This window comes from Oncorhynchus tshawytscha, linkage group LG31 (assembly GCF_018296145.1).
Source record: "Oncorhynchus tshawytscha isolate Ot180627B linkage group LG31, Otsh_v2.0, whole genome shotgun sequence".
Taxonomy (NCBI): Eukaryota; Metazoa; Chordata; class Actinopteri; order Salmoniformes; family Salmonidae; genus Oncorhynchus; species Oncorhynchus tshawytscha.
Window position 1 is genome coordinate 30,653,775 of NC_056459.1, and position 23,621 is coordinate 30,677,395.

The 23,621-nt window shown below is 47.2% G+C and overlaps 1 protein-coding gene across 2 annotated transcripts in view; it reads left to right on the forward strand.

Annotated features, from left to right (window-relative positions):
• Window positions 1–23,621, forward strand: part of LOC121841505 (upstream-binding protein 1-like) — a 37,067-nt gene that overhangs the window by 10,920 nt on the left and 2,526 nt on the right. For both annotated transcript variants that reach the window (XM_042310370.1, XM_042310371.1), the window contains exons 4-16: window positions 75–148; window positions 2,303–2,408; window positions 2,692–2,798; window positions 2,901–3,053; window positions 3,750–3,860; window positions 3,992–4,099; window positions 12,919–13,022; window positions 13,110–13,164; window positions 14,585–14,678; window positions 15,198–15,288; window positions 16,367–16,485; window positions 17,415–17,557; window positions 18,809–18,860. In XM_042310370.1, the coding sequence (XP_042166304.1) occupies window positions 75–148; window positions 2,303–2,408; window positions 2,692–2,798; window positions 2,901–3,053; window positions 3,750–3,860; window positions 3,992–4,099; window positions 12,919–13,022; window positions 13,110–13,164; window positions 14,585–14,678; window positions 15,198–15,288; window positions 16,367–16,485; window positions 17,415–17,557; window positions 18,809–18,860 (1,317 nt within the window). The remainder of the gene's footprint in view (window positions 1–74; window positions 149–2,302; window positions 2,409–2,691; window positions 2,799–2,900; window positions 3,054–3,749; window positions 3,861–3,991; window positions 4,100–12,918; window positions 13,023–13,109; window positions 13,165–14,584; window positions 14,679–15,197; window positions 15,289–16,366; window positions 16,486–17,414; window positions 17,558–18,808; window positions 18,861–23,621) is intronic.

A 23,621-nucleotide genomic window follows, 5' to 3' on the forward strand; every position in this document is an offset into this window, starting at 1 on the left:
TCTCTCCCCCTGTCTCTCTCTGTCTCTCTCTCTCTCTCTCCCCCTGTCTCTCTCTCTGTCTCTCTCTCTCTCAGGCCAGTCTTATGAGATCCGTATGCTGGACAACAGGAAGCTGGAGTTATCAGAGATAAACAACAGGAGTGTGAAGGTCAGTATGTTCAGCTTGTCTGTTGGTCTGTGTCTCATGGTTTCTTTGTGGTGTTATGGATGTTGGGGTTGTTTTTAGAGCGTTGTTAGGGTGGTGTTCCATAACGTGTGTGTGTGGGGTGTGTAGAGTAGAGGTCGACCAATTAATCGGAATGGCCGATTTAATTAGGGCCGATTTCAAGTTTTCATAACAATCGGAAATCTGTATTTTTGGGCGCTGATTTATTATTATTATTTTTTACACCTTTATTTAACTTGGCAAGTCAGTTAAGAACACATTCTTATTTTCAATGGCGGCCTAGGAACGGTGGTCTAACTCCCTCGTTCAGGGGCAGAACAACAGATTTTTACCTTGTCAGCTCAGGGATTCAATCTTGCAACCTTAGAGTTAACATTTCATAACAATCGGAAATCGGTCATTTTGGACGCCAATGTTGTTGTTTTTTACATCTTTATTTAACGAGGCAAGTCCGTTAAGAACACATTCTTATTTTCAATGACGGCCTAGGAACGGTGGGTTAACTGCCTTGTTCAGGGGCAGAATAACAGATTTTTACCTTGTCAGCTCAGGGGATTCAATATTGCAACCTTACGGTTAACTAGTCCAACGCTCTAACCACCTGCCTCTCGTTGCACTCCACGAGGAGACTGCCTGTTACGCGAATGCAGTAAGTCAAGGTAAGTTGCTAGCTAGCATTAAACTTATAAAAATCAATCAATCATAATCAGTAGTTAACTACACATGGTGGATGATATTACTAGTTTATCTAGCGTGTCCTGCGTTGCATATAATCGATGCAGTGAGCATTCGTGAAAAAGGACTGTCGTTGCTCCAACGTGTACCTAACCATAAACACCAATGCCTTTCTTAAAATCAATACACAGAAGTAGATATTTTTAAACCTGCATATTTAGCTAAAAGAAATCCAGGTTAGCAGGCAATATTAACCAGGTGAAATTGTGTCACTTCTCTTGCTTTCACTGCACGCAGAGTCAGGGTATATGCAACAGTTTGGGCTGCCTGGCTCGTTGGCAGAATTTTTACGTAATTATGACATAATATTGAAGGTTGTACAATGTAACAGGAATATTTAGACTTATGGATGCCACCCGTTAGATAAAATACCGAACGGTTCCGTGTTTCACTGAAATAAACGTTTTGTTTTCGAAATGATAGTTTCCGGATTCGACCATATTAATGACCAAAGGCTCGTATTTCTGTGTGTTATTATATTATAATGAAGTCTATGATTTGATATAGCAGTCTGACTGAGCGGTGGTAGGCAGCAGCAGGCTCGTAAGCATTCATTCAAACAGCACTTTACTGCGTTTTGCCAGCAGCTCTTCGCTGTGCTTCAAGCACTGCGCTGTTTGACTTCAAGCCTATCAACTCCCGAGATGAGGCTGGTGTAACCGATGTGAAATGGCTAGCTAGTTAGCGTGCGCTAATAGCATTTCAAATGTCACTCTCTCTGAGACTTGGAGTGGTTGTTCCCCTTGCTCTGCATGGGTAACGCTGCTTCGAGGGTGGCTGTTGTCGATGTGTTCCTGGTTCGAGCCCAGGAAGGAGTGAGGAGAGGGACGGAAGCTATACTGTTACACTGGCAATACTAAAGTGCCTATAAGAACATCCAATAGTCAAAGGTTAATGAAATACAAATGGTATAGAGGGAAATAGTCCTATAATTCCTATAATAACTACAACCTAAAACTTCTTACCTGGGAATATTGAAGACTCATGTTAAAAGAAACCACCAGCTTTCATATGTTCTCATGTTCTGAGCAAGGAACTGAAACGTTAGCTTTCTTACATGGCACATATTGCACTTTTACTTTCTTCTCCAACACTTTGTTTTTGCATTATTTAAACCAACACTTATTTAAACCAAATTGAACATGTTTCATTTTGAGGCTAAATTGAATTTATTCATTCAGTACTGTTGTAATTGTCATTATCACAAATACATTATTAAAAAATTGTCCGATTAATCGGCTTTCTTTGGTCCTCCAATAATCGGTATTGGTGTTGAAAAATCGTAATCGGTCGACCTCTAGTGTAGAGTATCGTTAGGGTGGTGTTCCATAACGTGTGTGTGTGTGTAGAGTATCGTTCCATAATGTGTGTGTGTGTGTGTGTGTGTGTGTGTGTGTGTAGAGTATCGTTAGGGTGGTGTTCCATGACAGGAGACTTCAGTACACAGAGCATCGGCAGCTGGAGGGGTGGAAGTGGAATCGCCCTGGAGACCGTCTCCTAGACATCGGTAAGAACACACAAGTGTGTGTGTGTGTATTTCTCTGTCAATAAATGTATGTAGTGTGTGTGTGTGTGTATTTCTGTCAGTACATGTGTGTGTGTGTGTGTGTGTGTATTTCTGTGTGTGTGTGTGTGTATTTCTGTCAGTACATGTATGTAATGTGTGTGTGTGTGTATTTCTCTGTCAGTACATGTATGTAATGTGTGTGTATTTCTCTGTCAGTACATGTAATGTGTGTGTGTGTGTATTTCTCTGTCAGTACATGTATGTAATGTGTGTGTGTGTGTAGACATCCCCTTGTCAGTGGGTATCATGGAGCCCAAGGCCGACCCCTCCCAGCTCAACGCCGCCGAGTTTCTCTGGGACCTCAACAGGAGAGCCTCTGTGTTTGTGCAGGTAACACTCACTCCTCCTGTAGTCACATGAACTCAGTCTCTATTCTCTCCATCTTTCAACCTAACCCTCCTCGTGTGTGTGTGTGTGTGTGTGTGTGTGTAGGTTCACTGCATCAGTACAGAGTTCACCCCCAGGAAGCATGGAGGAGAGAAGGGAGTTCCCTTCAGGATCCAGATTGACACCTTCAGACAGGGAGACAACGGAGAGTCCACTGAACACCTCCACTCTGCCTCCTGCCAAATCAAAGTCTTCAAGGTACACACACACACACACACACACACACACACACACACACACACACACACACACACACACACACACACACACACACACACACACACACACACACACACACACACACACACACACACACACACACCACACACACACACACACACACCACACACACACGACACACACACACGACACACACACACACACACACACCACACACACACACACACACACACACACACACACACACACACACACACACACACCACACACACACACACACACACACACACACACACACACACACGATACACACACCACACACACACACACACGATATACACACACACACACACACACACAAACACACACGATACATACACACACACGATACACACACGATACACACACACCACACACACACGACACACACACACACGATACACACACGATACACACACACACACACGATACACACACGATACACACACACCTACACACGCACACACACACACACGATACACACACACGATACACACGCACACACACACACACACACACACACGATACACACACACGATACACACACAACACACACGATACAGACACACACACACCAAGTCAGATCACCTTATTGAGGGGTTATTGTTGTACAATTGACTAGGTACCCCCCCCCCTTTCCTTTCATCATTCCTCTTGCTCTCTCCCTCCTCCCAGCCAAAGGGGGCAGACAGGAAACAGAAGACGGACAGAGAGAAGATGGAGAAACGAACGTCTCAAGAGAAGGAGAAGTACCAATGCTCCTACAACACCACCATCCTATCAGAGGTCGGTCCATCCAGGGTTTTAAAACAGGACTGGAACACTAAACAGCACTTTAACAGAGGATGGCACTTTTTTTAAAGTGTACTTATCAGGAGTCAAGTGTACGGGCTCAGATTGTGTGTGTGTGTCTCTAGATGAGGCTGGAGCCGATCGTAGAGGAAGTGGGAGACTATGAGCTGAAGAAGTCCAGCAAGAGGACGCTGCCAGCTGACTGTGGGGACTCGCTGGCCAAGAGAGGCAGTGTAAGAGTCCTTTTTATAGATTAGTGTATATTTATCCTGCTTTCATATCTGTCCTCTCCTCCTGTCCAGGTAGTGAATATATAGTTGTATAATGCTCCTCCTGTCCAGGTAGTGAATATATAGTTGTATAATGTTCCTCCTGTCCAGGTAGTGAATATATAGTTGTATAATGTTCCTCTCCTCCTGTCCAGGTAGTGAATATATAGTTGTATAATGTTCCTCTCCTCCTGTCCAGGTAGTGAATATATAGTTGTATAATGCTCCTCCTGTCCAGGTAGTGAATATATAGTTGTATAATGTTCCTCCTGTCCAGGTAGTGAATATATAGTTGTATAATGTTCCTCCTGTCCAGGTAGTGAATATATAGTTGTATAATGTTCCTCCTGTCCAGGTAGTGAATATATAGTTGTATAATGTTCCTCCTGTCCAGGTAGTGAATATATAGTTGTATAATGTTCCTCCTGTCCAGGTAGTGAATATATAGTTGTATAATGTTCCTCCTGTCCAGGTAGTGAATATATAGTTGTATAATGCTCCTCCTGTCCAGGTAGTGAATATATAGTTGTATAATGTTCCTCTCCTCCTGTCCAGGTAGTGAATATATAGTTGTATAATGTTCCTCTCCTCCTGTCCAGGTAGTGAATATATAGTTGTATAATGTTCCTCCTGTCCAGGTAGTGAATATATAGTTGTATATTGTTCCTCCTGTCCAGGTAGTGAATATATAGTTGTATAATGCTCCTCCTGTCCAGGTAGTGAATATATAGTTGTATAATGTTCCTCCTGTCCAGGTAGTGAATATATAGTTGTATAATGTTCCTCTCCTCCTGTCCAGGTAGTGAATATATAGTTGTATAATGTTCCTCCTGTCCAGGTAGTGAATATATAGTTGTATAATGTTCCTCCTGTCCAGGTAGTGAATATATAGTTGTATAATGTTCCTCCTGTCCAGGTAGTGAATATATAGTTGTATAATGTTCCTCCTGTCCAGGTAGTGAATATATAGTTGTATAATGTTCCTCCTGTCCAGGTAGTGAATATATAGTTGTATAATGTTCCTCCTGTCCAGGTAGTGAATATATAGTTGTATAATGTTCCTCTCCTCCTGTCCAGGTAGTGAATATATAGTTGTATAATGCTCCTCCTGTCCAGGTAGTGAATATATGAGTTGTATAATGTTCCTCTCCTCCTGTCCAGTTGTATAATGTTCCTCTCCTCCTGTCCAGGTAGTGAATATATAGTTGTATAATGTTCCTCCTGTCCAGGTAGTGAATATATAGTTGTATAATGTTCCTCCTGTCCAGGTAGTGAATATATAGTTGTATAATGTTCTCCTCCTGTCCAGGTAGTGAATATATAGTTGTATAATGTTCCTCTCCTCCTGTCCAGGTAGTGAATATATAGTTGTATAATGTTCCTCTCCTCCTGTCCAGGTAGTGAATATATAGTTGTATAATGTTCCTCTCCTCCTGTCCAGGTAGTGAATATATAGTTGTATAATGTTCCTCCTCCTGTCCAGGTAGTGAATATATAGTTGTATAATGTTCCTCCTCCTGTCCAGGTAGTGAATATATAGTTGTATAATGTTCCTCTCCTCCTGTCCAGGTAGTGAATATATAGTTGTATAATGCTCTCCTCCTGTCCAGGTAGTGAATATATAGTTGTATAATGCTCCTCCTGTCCAGGTAGTGAATATATAGTTGTATAATGTTGTATAATCCTCCTGTCCAGGTAGTGAATATATAGTTGTATAATGTTCTCCTCCTGTCCAGGTAGTGAATATATAGTTGTATAATGTTCCCTGTCCAGGTAGTGAATATATAGTTGTATAATGCTCCTCCTGTCCAGGTAGTGAATATATAGTTGTATAATGTTCCTCCTGTCCAGGTAGTGAATATATAGTTGTATAATGTTCCTCTCCTGTCCAGGTAGTGAATATATAGTTGTATAATGCTCCTCCTGTCCAGGTAGTGAATATATAGTTGTATAATGTTCCTCCTGTCCAGGTAGTGAATATATAGTTGTATAATGCTCCTCTCCTCCTGTCCAGGTAGTGAATATATAGTTGTATAATGTTCCTCTCCTCCTGTCCAGGTAGTGAATATATAGTTGTATAATGTTCCTCCTGTCCAGGTAGTGAATATATAGTTGTATAATGTTGTATAATGCTCCTCCTGTCCAGGTAGTGAATATATAGTTGTATAATGTTCCTCCTGTCCAGGTAGTGAATATATAGTTGTATAATGTTCCTCTCCTCCTGTCCAGGTAGTGAATATATAGTTGTATAATGTATCCTCTCCTCCTGTCCAGGTAGTGAATATATAGTTGTATAATGTTCCTCCTCCTGTCCAGGTAGTGAATATATAGTTGTATAATGTTCCTCCTCCTGTCCAGGTAGTGAATATATAGTTGTATAATGTTCCTCCCTGTCCAGGTAGTGAATATATAGTTGTATAATGTTCCTCCTGTCCAGGTAGTGAATATATAGTTGTATAATGTTCCTCCTGTCCAGGTAGTGAATATATAGTTGTATAATGTTCTCCTCCTGTCCAGGTAGTGAATATATATAGTTGTATAATGTTCCTCTCCTCCTGTCCAGGTAGTGAATATATAGTTGTATAATGTTCTCCTCCTGTCCAGGTAGTGAATATATAGTTGTATAATGCTCCTCCTGTCCAGGTAGTGAATATATAGTTGTATAATGTTCCTCTCCTCCTGTCCAGGTAGTGAATATATAGTTGTATAATGCTCCTCCTGTCCAGGTAGTGAATATATAGTTGTATAATGCTCCTCCTGTCCAGGTAGTGAATATATAGTTGTATAATGCTCCTCTCCTCCTGTCCAGGTAGTGAATATATAGTTGTATAATGCTCCTCCTGTCCAGGTAGTGAATATATAGTTGTATAATGTTCCTCTCCTCCTGTCCAGGTAGTGAATATATAGTTGTATAATGCTCCTCCTGTCCAGGTAGTGAATATATAGTTGTATAATGTTCCTCTCCTCCTGTCCAGGTAGTGAATATATAGTTGTATAATGCTCCTCCTGTCCAGGTAGTGAATATATAGTTGTATAATGCTCCTCCTGTCCAGGTAGTGAATATATAGTTGTATAATGTTCCTCTCCTCCTGTCCAGGTAGTGAATATATAGTTGTATAATGTTCCTCCTGTCCAGGTAGTGAATATATAGTTGTATAATGTTCCTCCTGTCCAGGTAGTGAATATATAGTTGAATAATGTTCCTCTCCTCCTGTCCAGGTAGTGAATATATAGTTGTATAATGTTCCTCCTGTCCAGGTAGTGAATATATAGTTGAATAATGTTCCTCTCCTCCTGTCCAGGTAGTGAATATATAGTTGTATAATGTTCCTCCTGTCCAGGTAGTGAATATATAGTTGTATAATGTTCCTCTCCTCCTGTCCAGGTAGTGAATATATAGTTGTATAATGTTCCTCCTGTCCAGGTAGTGAATATATAGTTGAATAATGTTCCTCTCCTCCTGTCCAGGTAGTGAATATATAGTTGTATAATGCTCCTCCTGTCCAGGTAGTGAATATATAGTTGAATAATGTTCCTCTCCTCCTGTCCAGGTAGTGAATATATAGTTGAATGTTCCTCCTGTCCAGGTAGTGAATATATAGTTGTATAATGTTCCTCTCCTCCTGTCCAGGTAGTGAATATATAGTTGTATAATGTTCCTCTCCTCCTGTCCAGGTAGTGAATATATAGTTGTATAATGCTCCTCCTGTCCAGGTAGTGAATATATAGTTGTATAATGTTCCTCCTGTCCAGGTAGTGAATATATAGTTGTATAATGCTCCTCCTGTCCAGGTAGTGAATATATAGTTGTATAATGTTCCTCTCCTCCTGTCCAGGTAGTGAATATATAGTTGTATAATGCTCCTCCTGTCCAGGTAGTGAATATATAGTTGTATAATGTTCCTCCTGTCCAGGTAGTGAATATATAGTTGTATAATGTTCCTCCTGTCCAGGTAGTGAATATATAGTTGTATAATGTTCCTCCTGTCCAGGTAGTGAATATATAGTTGTATAATGTTCCTCTCCTCCTGTCCAGGTAGTGAATATATAGTTGTATAATGTTCCTCTCCTCCTGTCCAGGTAGTGAATATATAGTTGTATAATGTTCCTCTCCTCCTGTCCAGGTAGTGAATATATAGTTGTATAATGCTCCTCTCCTCCTGTCCAGGTAGTGAATATATAGTTGTATAATGTTCCTCTCCTCCTGTCCAGGTAGTGAATATATAGTTGTATAATGCTCCTCCTGTCCAGGTAGTGAATATATAGTTGTATAATGTTCCTCCTGTCCAGGTAGTGAATATAGTAGTTGTATAATGTTGTATAATGTTCTCCTCTCCTGTCCAGGTAGTGAATATATAGTTGTATAATGTTCCTCCTCCTGTCCAGGTAGTGAATATATAGTTGTATAATGTTCCTCTCCTCCTGTCCAGGTAGTGAATATATAGTTGTATAATGTTCCTCTCCTCCTGTCCAGGTAGTGAATATATAGTTGTATAATGTTCCTCTCCTCCTGTCCAGGTAGTGAATATATAGTTGTATAATGTTCCTCCTGTCCAGGTAGTGAATATATAGTTGTATAATGCTCCTCCTGTCCAGGTAGTGAATATATAGTTGTATAATGTTCCTCCTGTCCAGGTAGTGAATATATAGTTGTATAATGTTCCTCCTGTCCAGGTAGTGAATATATAGTTGTATAATGCTCCTGTCCAGGTCCTGTCCAGGTAGTGAATATATAGTTGTATAATGTTCCTCTCCTCCTGTCCAGGTAGTGAATATATAGTTGTATAATGTTCCTCCTGTCCAGGTAGTGAATATATAGTTGTATAATGTTCCTCTCCTCCTGTCCAGGTAGTGAATATATAGTTGTATAATGTTGTATAATGTTCCTCCTGTCCAGGTAGTGAATATATAGTTGTATAATGTTCCTCCTCCTGTCCAGGTAGTGAATATATAGTTGTATAATGCTCCTCCTGTCCAGGTAGTGAATATATAGTTGTATAATGTTCCTCTCCAGGTAGTCCTGTCCAGGTAGTGAATATATAGTTGTATAATGTTCCTCTCCTCCTGTCCAGGTAGTGAATATATAGTTGTATAATGTTCCTCCTGTCCAGGTAGTGAATATATAGTTGTATAATGCTCCTCCTGTCCAGGTAGTGAATATATAGTTGTATAATGCTCCTCCTCCTGTCCAGGTAGTGAATATATAGTTGTATAATGTTCTCCTCCTGTCCAGGTAGTGAATATATAGTTGTAAATGTTCCTCCTGTCCAGGTAGTGAATATATAGTTGTATAATGTTCCTCCTGTCCAGGTAGTGAATATATAGTTGTATAATGCTCCTCCTGTCCAGGTAGTGAATATATAGTTGTATAATGTTCCTCTCCTCCTGTCCAGGTAGTGAATATATAGTTGTATAATGTTCCTCCTGTCCAGGTAGTGAATATATAGTTGTATAATGTTCTCTCTCCTGTCCAGGTAGTGAATATATAGTTGTATAATGTTCCTCTCCTCCTGTCCAGGTAGTGAATATATAGTTGTATAATGTTCCTCCTGTCCAGGTAGTGAATATATAGTTGTATAATGTTCCTCTCCTGTCCAGGTAGTGAATATATAGTTGTATAATGCTCCTCCTGTCCAGGTAGTGAATATATAGTTGTATAATGCTCCTCCTGTCCAGGTAGTGAATATATAGTTGTATAATGTTCCTCTCCTCCTGTCCAGGTAGTGAATATATAGTTGTATAATGTTCCTCTCCTCCTGTCCAGGTAGTGAATAGGTAGTGAGTTGTATAATGCTCCTCCTGTCCAGGTAGTGAATATATAGTTGTATAATGTTCCTCCTGTCCAGGTAGTGAATATATAGTTGTATAATGCTCCTCCTGTCCAGGTAGTGAATATATAGTTGTATAATGCTCCTCCTGTCCAGGTAGTGAATATATAGTTGTATAATGTTCCTCCTGTCCAGGTAGTGAATATATAGTTGTATAATGTGAATATATCCTCCTGTCCAGGTAGTGAATATATAGTTGTATAATGTTCCTCCTGTCCAGGTAGTGAATATATAGTTGTATAATGCTCCTCCTGTCCAGGTAGTGAATATATAGTTGTATATGTTCCTCCTGTCCAGGTAGTGAATATATAGTTGTATAATGCTCCTCCTGTCCAGGTAGTGAATATATAGTTGAATGTTCCTCCTGTCCAGGTAGTGAATATATAGTTGTATAATGTTCCTCTCCTCCTGTCCAGGTAGTGAATATATAGTTGAATAATGTTCCTCTCCTCCTGTCCAGGTAGTGAATATATAGTTGTATAATGCTCCTCCTGTCCAGGTAGTGAATATATAGTTGTATAATGCTCCTCCTGTCCAGGTAGTGAATATATAGTTGTATAATGCTCCTCCTGTCCAGGTAGTGAATATATAGTTGTATAATGTTCCTCCTGTCCAGGTAGTGAATATATAGTTGTATAATGCTCCTCCTGTCCAGGTAGTGAATATATAGTTGTATAATGTTCCTCCTGTCCAGGTAGTGAATATATAGTTGTATAATGCAGGGTAACAGGGTTTCCGTCAGCCAGGTTCTGGCTGTTTTCTTAGTTGTTTTTTTCAGCCAATAAATAATATAATATTGCTACCCGCCAATTGTCCAGGAAAATAAGAAAAATCTAATAGCAAAATAGTGCTGTTTAGGCTGTTCATTAATGGCAATACATTTGACTGGCCATGCTTATTGGTCTATAGGTTAATTTGCATAATTTAGTGGAATTAAATTGACTTGCGTTTTATATTCGTTATGTACTTATCACACGTGCACAGCATACACCTACAGATACGGAGCCTACAGATACGGAGCCTACAGATACGGAGCCTACAGATACGGAGCCTTTGAGTGGAAAATTGGTTAGACAGCACTTTTATAAGCCCAATCATGGCGCAACAATTCTAAATGCATTCGTGTGTTACATTTTTTGGGGGGGGACCAAAATTAAAAATGGCAACTTTTTATTTCTCAACTGGTAATTGAAGCGCGCTTCCCATTCACAATTCAAATGTGTAGTCAACGGAAGGCCGGCTTCACCAGCACGTCACACCACTTTGAGCTGATGGCAGCATGCTTTCTGAAAACCTAGAGATACTTAATTGTTTCAACCCTTCTTTTTAAAAAAAAATATTTTTAAAATTTATTTTTATTTCGTGGTATCCAATTGGTAGTTACAGTCTTGTCTCATCGCTGCAACTCCCATACGGGCTCGGGAGAGACGAAGGTCGAGAGCCATGCGTCCTCCGATACCCAACCAAGCCACACTGCTTCTTAACACAGCACTCATCCAACCCGGAAGCCAGCCGCATGTGTCTGAGGAAACACGGCCTCCTGGCGACCGTGTCAGTGGCGCCCGGCCTCCTGGCGACCGTGTCAGTGGCGCCCGGCCTCTTGGCGACCGTGTCAGTGGCGCCCGGCCTCCTGGCGACTGTGTCAGTGGCGCCCGGCCTCTTGGCGACCGTGTCAGTGGCGCCCGGCCTCCTGGCGACTGTGTCAGTGGCGCCCGGCCTCTTGGCGACCGTGTCAGTGGCGCCCGGCCTCTTGGCGACTGTGTCAGTGGCGCCCGGCCTCCTGGCGACTGTGTCAGTGGCGCCCGGCCTCTTGGCGACTGTGTGTCAGTGGCGCCCGGCCTCCTGGCGACTGTGTCAGTGGCGCCCGGCCTCCTGGCGACTGTGTCAGTGGCGCCCGGCCTCTTGGCGACTGTCAGTGGCGCCCGGCCTCCTGGCGCCCAGCCTCCTGGCGACCGTGTCAGTGGCGCCCGGCCTCCTGGCGACCGTGTCAGTGGCGCCCGGCCTCTTGGCGACTGTGTCAGTGGCGCCCGGCCTCCTGGCGACCGTGTCAGTGGCGCCCGGCCTCCTGGCGACCGTGTCAGTGGCGCCCGGCCTCCTGGCGACCGTGTCAGTGGCGCCCGGCCTCCTGGCGACCGTGTCAGTGGCGCCCGGCCTCCTGGCGACCGTGTCAGTGGCGCCCGGCCTCCTGGCGACCGTGTCAGTGGCGCCCGGCCTCCTGGACCGTTTTACTACATATTATGAGGCATGTTTCAAAGTAGCCGGGGCAAAATCTGACCGTATCCGTGGAGACAAGTATTTTATAAAGACGTCCATATGCCGTAGAAACCAGCAGCCTATTTCTCTCAGGTTGTATTGGTTATCAACGTTCTTTCATCGTCCGGTAGCCAAATTGACACATTGACGCGTAGCCTACTGCCTAATAATGTGAAGAAATACTAGTTTATCACCATTAAGCTAAACGTTCTGATCTGTTGAGTCAGACTCATTGCTTTTTAGCATTTTTGTATGTCACCAAGGAAAGAGGCTATATCTTTCTCGACAAGCTGACCAAAAGAATAGGTCAACTTTTCTACTATGGGGTACAGTAGATTTACAGACTTGTGATTTTGCTGTTCGTTAACTCGTCTTGTCGGCTGAGGGAGAAGTACATGTGAACAGTTATTCCAACGCATTTAAAGTGTGGGAAGGACACACATCATTGCATCCTTGACTTGCAGATTCAGTTCGTATGAATTACTATAATCTAAAATGTGATTTCTGACAAACAAGTGAGTGGACGCCCTAATCGGGTTACTCGCTCAACTCATATGGTTCAGATAAATGTCTCATTTAAAATGGTTCCGGTCAAATGTTCTGGTGCCACATTTTCCAAATGGAAACCCTGCTTAGTAGGTGGTGACAGTATAGTTTTACGTTAGTGTGTTGTTGTGACGTCTCTCTCTTCTCTCTGGTCAGTGTTCTCCATGGCCTGATGCCTACGTCGGCTCTCCCCGGACAGCTGGCCCCTCCTTCACCTCCACACCCCTCTCCACGTACACTGCCTCCTCCGTACCCGACAGGTGTGTGAGCGTTCAGGGATAGAGAGAAAGGAACTCTGTCTGTGTGGACATAGTGAGATAATGCTGACTGTGACTGTTGTATTCCAGTGACTCATCGTCGCCCAATCACCAGGCAGACCCTGTCAGCCAAGTCGTCACAGAGGTTAGTATAAACCCCACACATTCTCATGGACGTGTCTCAAATCCTGTAAAAACTTCTCATGTTGAAACCCCCCACCCCAACTCACACTCTCTGTCTGCCTCTCTCATGTTGAACCCCCCACCCAACTCACACTCTCTGTCTGCCTCTCTCATGTTGAACCCCCACCCAACTCACACTCTCTGTCTGTCTCTCTCATGTTGAACCCCCACCCCAACTCTCTGTCTGTCTCTCTCATGTTGAAACCCCCCACCCCCCCACCCCAACTCACTCTCTGTCTGTCTCTCTCATGTTGAACCCACCCCAACTCACACTCTGTCTGTCTCTCTCATGTTGAACCCCCACCCCAACTTACTCTCTGTCTGTCTCTCTCATGTTGAAACCCCCACCCCCCACCCCAACTCACACTCTGTCTGTCTCTCTCATGTTGAACCCCCCACCCCAACTCACACTCTGTCTGTCTCTCTCATGTTGAACCCCCCACCCCAACTCACTCTCTGTCTGTCTCTCTCATGTTGAAACCCCCACCCCCCACCCAACTCACACTCTGTCTGTCTCTCTCATGTTGAACCCCCCACCCCAACTCACACTCTGTCTGTCTCTCTCATGTTGAACACCCCCACCCCAACTCACACTCTGTCTGTCTCTCTCATGTTGAAACCCCCACCCCAACTCACACTCTGTCTGTCTCTCTCATGTTGAACCCACCCCAACTCACTCTCTGTCTGTCTCTCTCATGTTGAACCCACCCCAACTCACACTCTGTCTGTCTCTCTCATGTTGAACCCCCCACCCCAACTCACACTCTGTCTGTCTCTCTCATGTTGAAACCCCCCACCCCCAACTCACACTCTCTGTCTCTCTCATGTTGAAACCCCCCACCCCCACCCCAACTCACACTCTCTGTCTCTCTCATGTTGAAACCCCCCACCCCCCACCCCAACTCACACTCTGTCTGTCTCTCTCATGTTGAACCCCCACCCCAACTTACTCTCTGTCTGTCTCTCTCATGTTGAACCCCCACCCCACCTCACACTCTGTCTGTCTGTCTCTCATGTTGAACCCCCACCCCACCTCACACTCTGTCTGTCTCTCTCATGTTGAACCCCCCACCCCAACTTACTCTCTGTCTGTCTCTCTCATGTTGAACCCCCACCCCACCTCACACTCTGTCTGTCTCTCTCATGTTGAACCCCCACCCCACCTCACACTCTGTCTGTCTCTCTCATGTTGAACCCCCACCCCAACTCACACTCTGTCTGTCTCTCTCATGTTGAACCCCCCACCCCACCTCACACTCTGTCTGTCTCTCTCATGTTGAACCCCCCACCCCACCCCAACTCACTCTCTGTCTGTCTCTCTCATGTTGAACCCCCACCCCCTCCCCCACCCCAACTCACTCTCTGTCTGTCTCTCTCTCCAGCAACTCAGTCCGACAGCCACCATCCAGGAGACTCAGATGTGGCTTGTCAAAAACCGCTTCAACAGCTACGCACGACTCTTCTCCCACTTCTCAGGTACCCACTCTTTCCCTGGTCCCTAGTGTAAGTTAAGTTATTAAGGACAGCCTGTGGAGTGATTAAGGACAGCCTGTTGAGTTATTAAGGACAGCCTGTTGAGTTATTAAGGACAGCCTGTTGAGTTATTAAGGACAGCCTGTTGAGTTAAGGACAGCCTTTTGAGTTATTAAAGATGGCCCGTTGAGTTATTAAGGACGGCCCGTTGAGTTATTAAGGACGGCCCGTTGAGTTATTAAGGGCGGCCCGTTGAGTTATTAGGCCCGTTGAGTTATTAAGGCCCGTTGAGTTAAGGGCGGCCCGTTGAGTTATTAAGGGCGGCCCGTTGAGTTATTAAGGACGGCCCGTTGAGTTATTAAGGGCGGCCCGTTGAGTTATTAAGGGCGGCCCGTTGAGTTAAGGACGGCCCGTTGAGTTAAGGACGGCCCGTTGAGTTAAGGACGGCCCGTTGAGTTATTAAAGACGGCCCGTTGAGTTGTGTAGGTTGAGTTATTAAAGACAGCCTGTTGTGTTGTGTAGGTTTTGACTTACTAAAGTTGACCCGGGATGATCTGGTTCAGATCTGTGGAGCTGCTGATGGAATCAGACTCTTCAACACACTCAAATCCAGGTAGGGGGGTGAGGGAGGGAGGGAGGGAGGAGGTGAGAGGGAGGGATGAGGTGAGGGGAGGGATGAGGTGAGAGGGAGGGATGAGGTGAGAGGGAGGGAGGAGGTGAGAGGGAGGGAGGAGGTGGGAGGGAGGAGGTGAGAGGGAGGTGAGAGGGAGGGAGGAGGTGAGAGGGAGGGAGGGAGGGAGGGAGGAGGTGAGAGGGAGGGAGGAGGTGAGAGGGAGGGAGGGAGGGAGGAGGTGAGAGGGAGGGAGGAGGTGAGAGGGAGGTGAGAGGGAGGGAGGAGGTGAGAGGGTGAGGAAGAAAGAGAACACAATTAGACCCAACCAAATCATGAGAAAACTAAAAGATAATTACTTGACTCATTGGAAAGAATTTACAAAAAAACAGAGCAAACTAGAATGCTATTTGGCCCTAAACAGAGAGTACACAGAGGCAGAATACCTGATCACTGTGACTGACCCAAACTTAAGGAAAGCTTTGACTATGTTCAGACTCAGTGAGCATAGCCTTGCTATTGAGAAAAGCCGCCGTGGGCAGACCTGGCCCTCAAGAGAAGACAGGCTATGTGCACAATGCCCACAAAATGAGGTGGAAACTGAGCTGCACTTCCTAACCTCCTGACAAAGATTTTTAAAAAGAACCCAATTTTGATAAACTCACATCACAGCAGCACAATTTGTGACCTGTTGCCACAAGAAAAGGGCAACCAGTGAAGAACAAACACCATTGTAAATACAACGAGCGAAAGAGAGTATGTGGGAGAGGGGGGTGAGAGCGAGAGAGAGTGCGCGAGAGAGGGTGTGAGAGAGAGGGGGGGGTATGTGAGAGAGAGGGGGTATGTGTGTGAGAGAGAGGGGTATGTGGGGGTATGTGAGAGAGAGGGTATGTGAGAGAGAGAGAGAGGTATGTGTGAGAGAGAGAGAGGTATGTGTGAGAGAGAGGGGTATGTGTGAGAGAGAGGGGGTATGTGGGGGGGGTATGTGAGAGAGAGAGAGGTATGTGTGAGAGAGAGGGGTATGAGTGGGGGGGGGGTGGAATATTGTATGCGTTTCTAACAGGTCCCTGTATTCCTGCAGGTCGGTGTGTCCCAGGTTGACCCTCTATGTGTGTCAGGAGTGTGAGGTAGAGAGCCCCCTGCTGGAGAGACGCTGTAACAGCCAGAACAGAGAGCGCAGTGACACACCTCATTTATATGGTTTGTGTTTAAAGGGTCAATCTGCAGTTTTCACATCCACTTTTACGACTTTTAAATCCCTATCAAAACCCAGGATTTATGCTTGTTTTACTCCAATGTTTGCAAAGACAGTTTAGCCTGAAAACATGGTTTAAACGATCATTGTGGTCAGCACCCAGAGGTGAATTTATCCAGCCCCGTTTCTCAAAACAGTGGCAGGGTTTGAAATGCAGATTGACCCTTTTAAATATACTGTTTGTACTTACTCAGAAAAAATGGGAAAGTGCAGGTATGAACAGTTAACGCCTGTCTCCATTCTACTGTCTACACCTCTGTGTGTCTCCATTCTACTGTCTACACCTCTGTGTGTCTCCATTCTACTGTCTACACCTCTGTGTGTCTCCATTCTACTGTCTACACCTCTGTGTGTCTCCATTCTACTGTCTACACCTCTGTGTGTCTCCATTCTACTGTCTCTGTGTGTCTCCATTCTACTGTCTACACCTCTGTGTGTCTCCATTCTACTGTCTACACCTCTGTGTGTCTCCATTCTACTGTCTACACCTCTGTGTGTCTCCATTCTACTGTCTACACCTCTGTGTGTCTCCATTCTACTGTCTACACCTCTGTGTGTCTCCATTCTACTGTCTACACCTCTGTGTGTCTCCATTCTACTGTCTACACCTCTGTGTGTCTCCATTCTACTGTCTACACCTCTGTGTGTCTCCATTCTACTGTCTACACCTCTGTGTGTCTCCATTCTACTGTCTACACCTCTGTGTGTCTCCATTCTACTGTCTACACCTCTGTGTGTCTCCATTCTACTGTCTACACCTCTGTGTGTCTCCATTCTACTGTCTACACCTCTGTGTGTCTCCATTCTACTGTCTACACCTCTGTGTGTTTTAATGTGTGTGTGTGTGTGTGTGTGTGTGTGTGTGTGTGTGTAGTGTACCATGCTTTGTACCTGGAGGAGCTGACTGCGGCTGAGTTGATCAGGAAGATGGCGTGTGTGTGCAGTGTTCCACTGGGACACATCAACCAGGTCTACCGACAAGGACCCACAGGGATACACATACTGCTGAGTGACCAGGTACACACACACACACACACACACACACACTGCTGAGTGACCAGGTACACACACACACACACACACACACACACACACATACTGCTGAGTGACCAGGTACACACACACACACACACACACACTGCTGAGTGACCAGGTACACACACACACACACTGCTGAGTGACCAGGTACACACACACACACACTGCTGAGTGACCAGGTACACACACACATACACACACACTGCTGAGTGACCAGGTACACACACACACACACACTGCTGAGTGACCAGGTACACACACACACACACACACACTGCTGAGTGACCAGGTACACACACACATACACACACACTGCTGAGTGACCAGGTACACACACACACACTGCTGAGTGACCAGGTACACACACACATACACACATACTGCTGAGTGACCAGGTACACACACACACACTGCTGAGTGACCAGGTACACACACACACACACACTGCTGAGTGACCAGGTACACACACACACACCAGGTACACACACACACACTGCTGAGTGACCAGGTACACACACACACACTGCTGAGTGACCAGGTACACACACACACACTGCTGAGTGACCAGGTACACACACACACACACACTGCTGAGTGACCAGGTACACACACACACACACACACACTGCTGAGTGACCAGGTACACACACACACACATACTGCTGAGTGACCAGGTACACACACACACACATACTGCTGAGTGACCAGGTACACACACACACACATACTGCTGAGTGACCAGGTACACACACACACACACACACACTGCTGAGTGACCAGGTACACACACACACACTGCTGAGTGACCAGGTACACACACACACACACACACACTGCTGAGTGACCAGGTACACACACACACACTGCTGAGTGACCAGGTACACACACACACACTGCTGAGTGACCAGGTACACACACACACACTGCTGAGTGACCAGGTACACACCTCCTGATGTTATCTTTGACCAGGAAGAGGTGGATGTTCTCTGTCCATCAGATGTTTGCATTATATTTACCGACTGCTGCTGTGTCCCACCCTAACCCTTCCCCCCTTCAGCCTATTCAGGAAGTACTGGGTGCACCATTCAAAACAGTCCCCCATCTAGACTGTGCATCACAGCTAGTGGACATATCTACCTGTTGTATCAGTATACCTAAACATGTCTGGTTCAGTTGTATTGTTCTAGTTTTAAACTAGATTTCTGTTTTAATGTTATCTAATGTCCCCAGATGGTTCACAACTTACCAGACGAGAGCTGCTTTCTGATCGGCACAATCAAAGGTATGGTGACATAGACATTTCTGTTCTGGACAAACTTTCCTTTTCTAGTTTGACCTCAATGTTAACTCTCTCGCTCCATCTCTCTCCCGCTCCATCTCTCTCTCGCTCCATCTCTCTCTCGCTCCATCTCTCTCTCGCTCCATCTCTCTCTCGCTCCATCTCTCTCTCGCTCCATCTCTCTCTCGCTCCATCTCTCTCTCGCTCCATCTCTCTCTCGCTCCATCTCTCTCTCTCCGCTCCATCTCCATCTCTCGCTCCATCTCTCCTCCATCTCTCTCTCCATCTCTCCATCTCATCTCTCGCTCCATCTCTCGCTCCATCTCTCCATCTCTCTCTCGCTCCTCTCTCTCTCGCTCCATCTCTCGCTCCATCTCTCTCTCGCTCCATCTCTCTCGCTCCTCCATCTCTCGCTCGCTCGCTCCATCTCTCGCTCCATCTCGCTCCATCTCTCGCTCCATCTCTCGCTCCATCTCTCGCTCCATCTCTCGCTCCATCTCTCGCTCCATCTCTCGCTCCATCTCGCTCCATCTCGCTCTCTCTCGCTCCATCTCGCTCTCTCTCGCTCCATCTCGCTCTCTCTCGCTCCATCTCGCTCTCTCTCGCTCCATCTCGCTCTCTCTCGCTCCATCTCGCTCTCTCTCGCTCCATCTCGCTCTCTCTCGCTCCATCTCGCTCTCTCTCGCTCCATCTCGCTCCATCTCGCTCTCTCTCTCGCTCTCTCTCGCTCCATCTCGCTCTCTCTCGCTCTCTCTCTCTCCATCTCGCTCTCTCTCTCGCTCCCATCTCGCTCTCTCTCTCGCTCCATCTCGCTCTCTCTCTCGCTCCATCTCGCTCTCTCTCTCGCTCCATCTCGCTCTCTCTCCATCTCGCTCCATCTCGCTCTCTCTCTCGCTCTCTCTCCATCTCTCTCTCTCTCTCTCTCGCTCCATCTCTCTCTCTCTCTCGCTCCATCTCGCTCTCTCTCGCTCCATCTCTCCATCTCTCTCTCTTGCTCCATCTTCTCTTGCTCCATCTCTCTCTCTCTCTCCATGCTCCTCTCTTGCTCCATCTCGCTCTCTCTCTCGCTCCATCTCGCTCTCTCTCTCGCTCCATCTCGCTCTCTCGCTCCATCTCGCTCTCTCTCGCTCCATCTCGCTCTCTCGCTCCATCTCGCTCTCTCTCTCTCTCGCATCTCGCTCTCTCGCTCCATCTCGCTCCATCTCGCTCTCTCTCTCTCTCCATCTCGCTCTCTCTCTCGCTCCATCTCGCTCTCTCTCTCGCTCCATCTCGCTCTCTCTCTCGCTCCATCTCGCTCTCTCTCTCGCTCCATCTCGCTCTCTCTCTCGCTCCATCTCGCTCTCTCTCTCGCTCCATCTCGCTCTCTCTCTCGCTCCATCTCGCTCTCTCTCTCTCTCCATCTCGCTCTCTCTCTCGCTCTCTCTCGCTCTCTCTCTCGCTCCATCTCGCTCTCTCTCTCGCTCCATCTCTCGCTCCATCTCTCTCTCGCTCCCATCTCGCTCTCTCTCTCGCTCCATCTCGCTCTCTCTCTCTCGCTCCATCTCGCTCTCTCTCTCGCTCCATCTCGCTCTCTCTCTCTCGCGGCATCTCGCTCTCTCTCTCTCGCGGCATCTCGCTCTCTCTCTCGCTCCATCTCTCTCTCTCTCTCTCGCGCTCCATCTCGCTCTCTCTCTCGCGCTCTCTCTCGCTCCATCTCGCTCTCTCTCTCGCTCCATCTCGCTCTCTCTCTCGCGCTCTCTCTCGCTCCATCTCGCTCTCTCTCTCGCTCCATCTCGCTCTCTCTCTCGCTCCATCTCGCTCTCTCTCGCTCTCCATCTCTTGCTTCATCTCTCTCTCTTGCTCCATCTCTCTCTCTTGCTCCATATCTCTCTCTCTCTTGCTCCATGTCTCTTGCTCCATCTCGCTTTCTCTCTCGCTCCATCTCGCTCTCTCTCTCTTGCTCCATCTCGCTCTTGCTCTCTCTCTCGCTCCATCTCGCTCTCTCTCTCGCTCCATCTCGCTCTCTCTCTCGCTCCATCTCGCTCTCTCTCTCGCTCCATCTCGCTCTCTCTCTCGCTCCATCTCGCTCTCTCTCTCGCTCCATCTCTCTCTCGCTCCATCTCTCTCTCGCTCCATCTCTCTCTCTCGCTCCATCTCGCTCTCTCTCTCGCTCCATCTCGCTCTCTCTCTCTCTCTCTTGCTCCATCTCTCTCTCTCTTGCTCCATTTCTCTTGCTCCATCTCTCTCTCTCTTGCTCCATGTCTCTTGCTCCATCTCGCTCTCTCTCTCGCTCCATCTCGCTCTCTCTCGCTCCATCTCGCTCGCTCTCTCGCTCCATCTCGCTCCATCTCGCTCTCTCTCCATCTCGCTCGCTCTCTCGCTCCATCTCGCTCTCTCTCTCGCTCCATCTCGCTCTCTCGCTCTCTCTCTCTCGCTCTCTCTCGCTCTCTCTCGCTCTCTCTCGCTCTCTCTCTCTCTCTCTCTCTCTCTCTCGCTCTCTCTCGCTCCATCTCGCTCTCTCTCTCGCTCCATCTTGCGCTCTCTCTCTCTTGCTCCATCTCTCTCTCTTGCTCCATGTCTCTTGCTCCATGTCTCTTGCTCCATCTCTCTCTCTTGCTCCATCTCTCTCTCTTGCTCCATCTCTCTCTCTTGCTCCATGTCTCTTGCTCCATCTCTCTCTTGCTCCATCTCGCTCTCTCGCTCCATCTCGCTCTCTCTCTCGCTCCATCTCGCTCTCTCTCTCCATCTCGCTCTCTCTCTCTCTCTCCATCTCGCTCTCTCTCTCGCGCTCTCTCTCGCTCTCTCTCTCCATCTCGCTCTCTCTCGCTCTCTCTCTCTCTCGCGCTCTCTCTCGCTCTCTCTCTCTCTCGCTCTCTCTCGCTCTCTCTCTCGCGCTCTCTCTCTCGCTCTCTCTCTCGCTCTCTCTCGCTCCATCTTGCGCTCTCTCTCTCTTGCTCCATCTCTCTCTCTCGCTCCATCTTGCTCTCTCTCTCTTGCTCCATCTCTCTCTCTCTTGCTCCATGTCTCTTGCTCCATCTCTCTTGCTCCATCTCTCTCTCTTGCTCCATGTCTCTTGCTCCATCTCTCTCTTGCTCCATCTCGCTCTCGCTCCATCTCTCTCTCTCTCTCCATCTCTCTCTCTCTCTCCATCTCGCTCTCTCTCTCTCTCTCTCTCCATCTCGCTCTCTCTCTCTCTCCATCTCGCTCTCTCTCTCGCTCCATCTCGCTCTCTCGCTCTCGCTCCATCTCGCTCTCTCTCTCGCTCCATCTCGCTCTCTCTCTCGCTCCATCTCGCTCTCTCTCTCGCTCCATCTCGCTCTCGCGCTCCATCTCGCTCTCGCGCTCGCTCTCGCTCTCGCGCTCCATCTCGCTCTCTCGCTCCATCTCGCTCTCGCTCCATCTCGCTCTCGCTCCATCTCTCTCGCGCTCCATCTCGCTCGCTCCATCTCGCTCTCGCGCTCCATCCATCTCTCGCTCCCCATCTCGCTCCGCTCTCTCGCTCCATCTCCATCTCTCGCTCTCTCGCTCCATCTCTCTCGCTCCATCTCTCTCGCTCCATCTCTCTCTCCTCTCTCTCGCTCCATCTCTCTCGCTCCATCTCTCTCGCTCCATCTCTCTCGCTCCATCTCTCGCTCTCTCTCTCGCTCCATCTCTCGCTCCATCTCTCGCTCATCTCTCCTCTCTCGCTCTCTCGCTCCATCTCTCTCGCTCCATCTCGCTCTCGCTCCATCTCGCTCTCGCTCCATCTCGCTCTCGCTCCATCTCGCTCCATCTCGCTCTCGCTCTCTCGCTCCATCTCGCTCTCGCTCCATCTCGCTCTCTCGCTCCATCTCGCTCTCTCGCTCCATCTCGCTCCATCTCTCGCTCCATCTCTCGCTCTCGCTCCATCTCTCGCTCCATCTCTCGCCATCTCTCGCTCTCTCTCTCACTCCATCTCTCTCACTCCATCTCTCTCTCGCTCCATCTCTCGCTCTCTCTCTCGCTCCATCTCTCGCTCCATCTCTCGCTCTCTCTCTCGCTCCATCTCTCGCTCGCTCTCTCGCTCCAACTCTCGCTCTCTCGCTCCATCTCTCTCGCTCCATCTCTCTCGCTCCATCTCTCTCGCTCCATCTCTCTCGCTCCATCTCTCTCGCTCCATCTCTCCATCTCTCTCGCTCCATCTCTCTCTCGCTCCATCTCTCATCTCGCTCCATCTCTCGCTCCATCTCTCCATCTCGCTCTCTCGCTCCATCTCTCGCTCTCTCGCTCCATCTCTCTCGCTCCATCTCTCTCTCTCTCGCTCCATCTCTCTCTCTCCATCTCTCTCGCTCCATCTCTCCATCTCTCTCGCTCCATCTCTCTCTCTCGCTCCATCTCTCTCGCTCCATCTCGCTCCATCTCTCTCGCTCCATCTCTCTCCATCTCTCTCTCGCTCCATCTCTCTCTCTCTCGCTCCATCTCTCTCTCTCTCTCTCTCTCGCCATCTCTCTCTCTCTCGCTCCATCTCTCTCTCTCTCTCTCGCTCCATCTCTCTCTCTCTCTCTCTCGCTCCATCTCTCTCTCTCTCCATCTCTCGCTCCATCTCTCTCTCTCTCTCCATCTCTCTCATCTCTCGCTCCATCTCTCTCTCTCGCTCCATCTCTCTCTCTCTCGCTCCATCTCTCTCTCTCTCTCCATCTCTCTCTCCATCTCTCCATCTCTCTCTCTCTCCTCCATCTCTCTCTCTCTCGCTCCATCTCTCTCTCTCTCGCTCCATCTCTCTCTCTCTCTCGCTCCATCTCTCTCTCTCTCGCTCCATCTCATCTC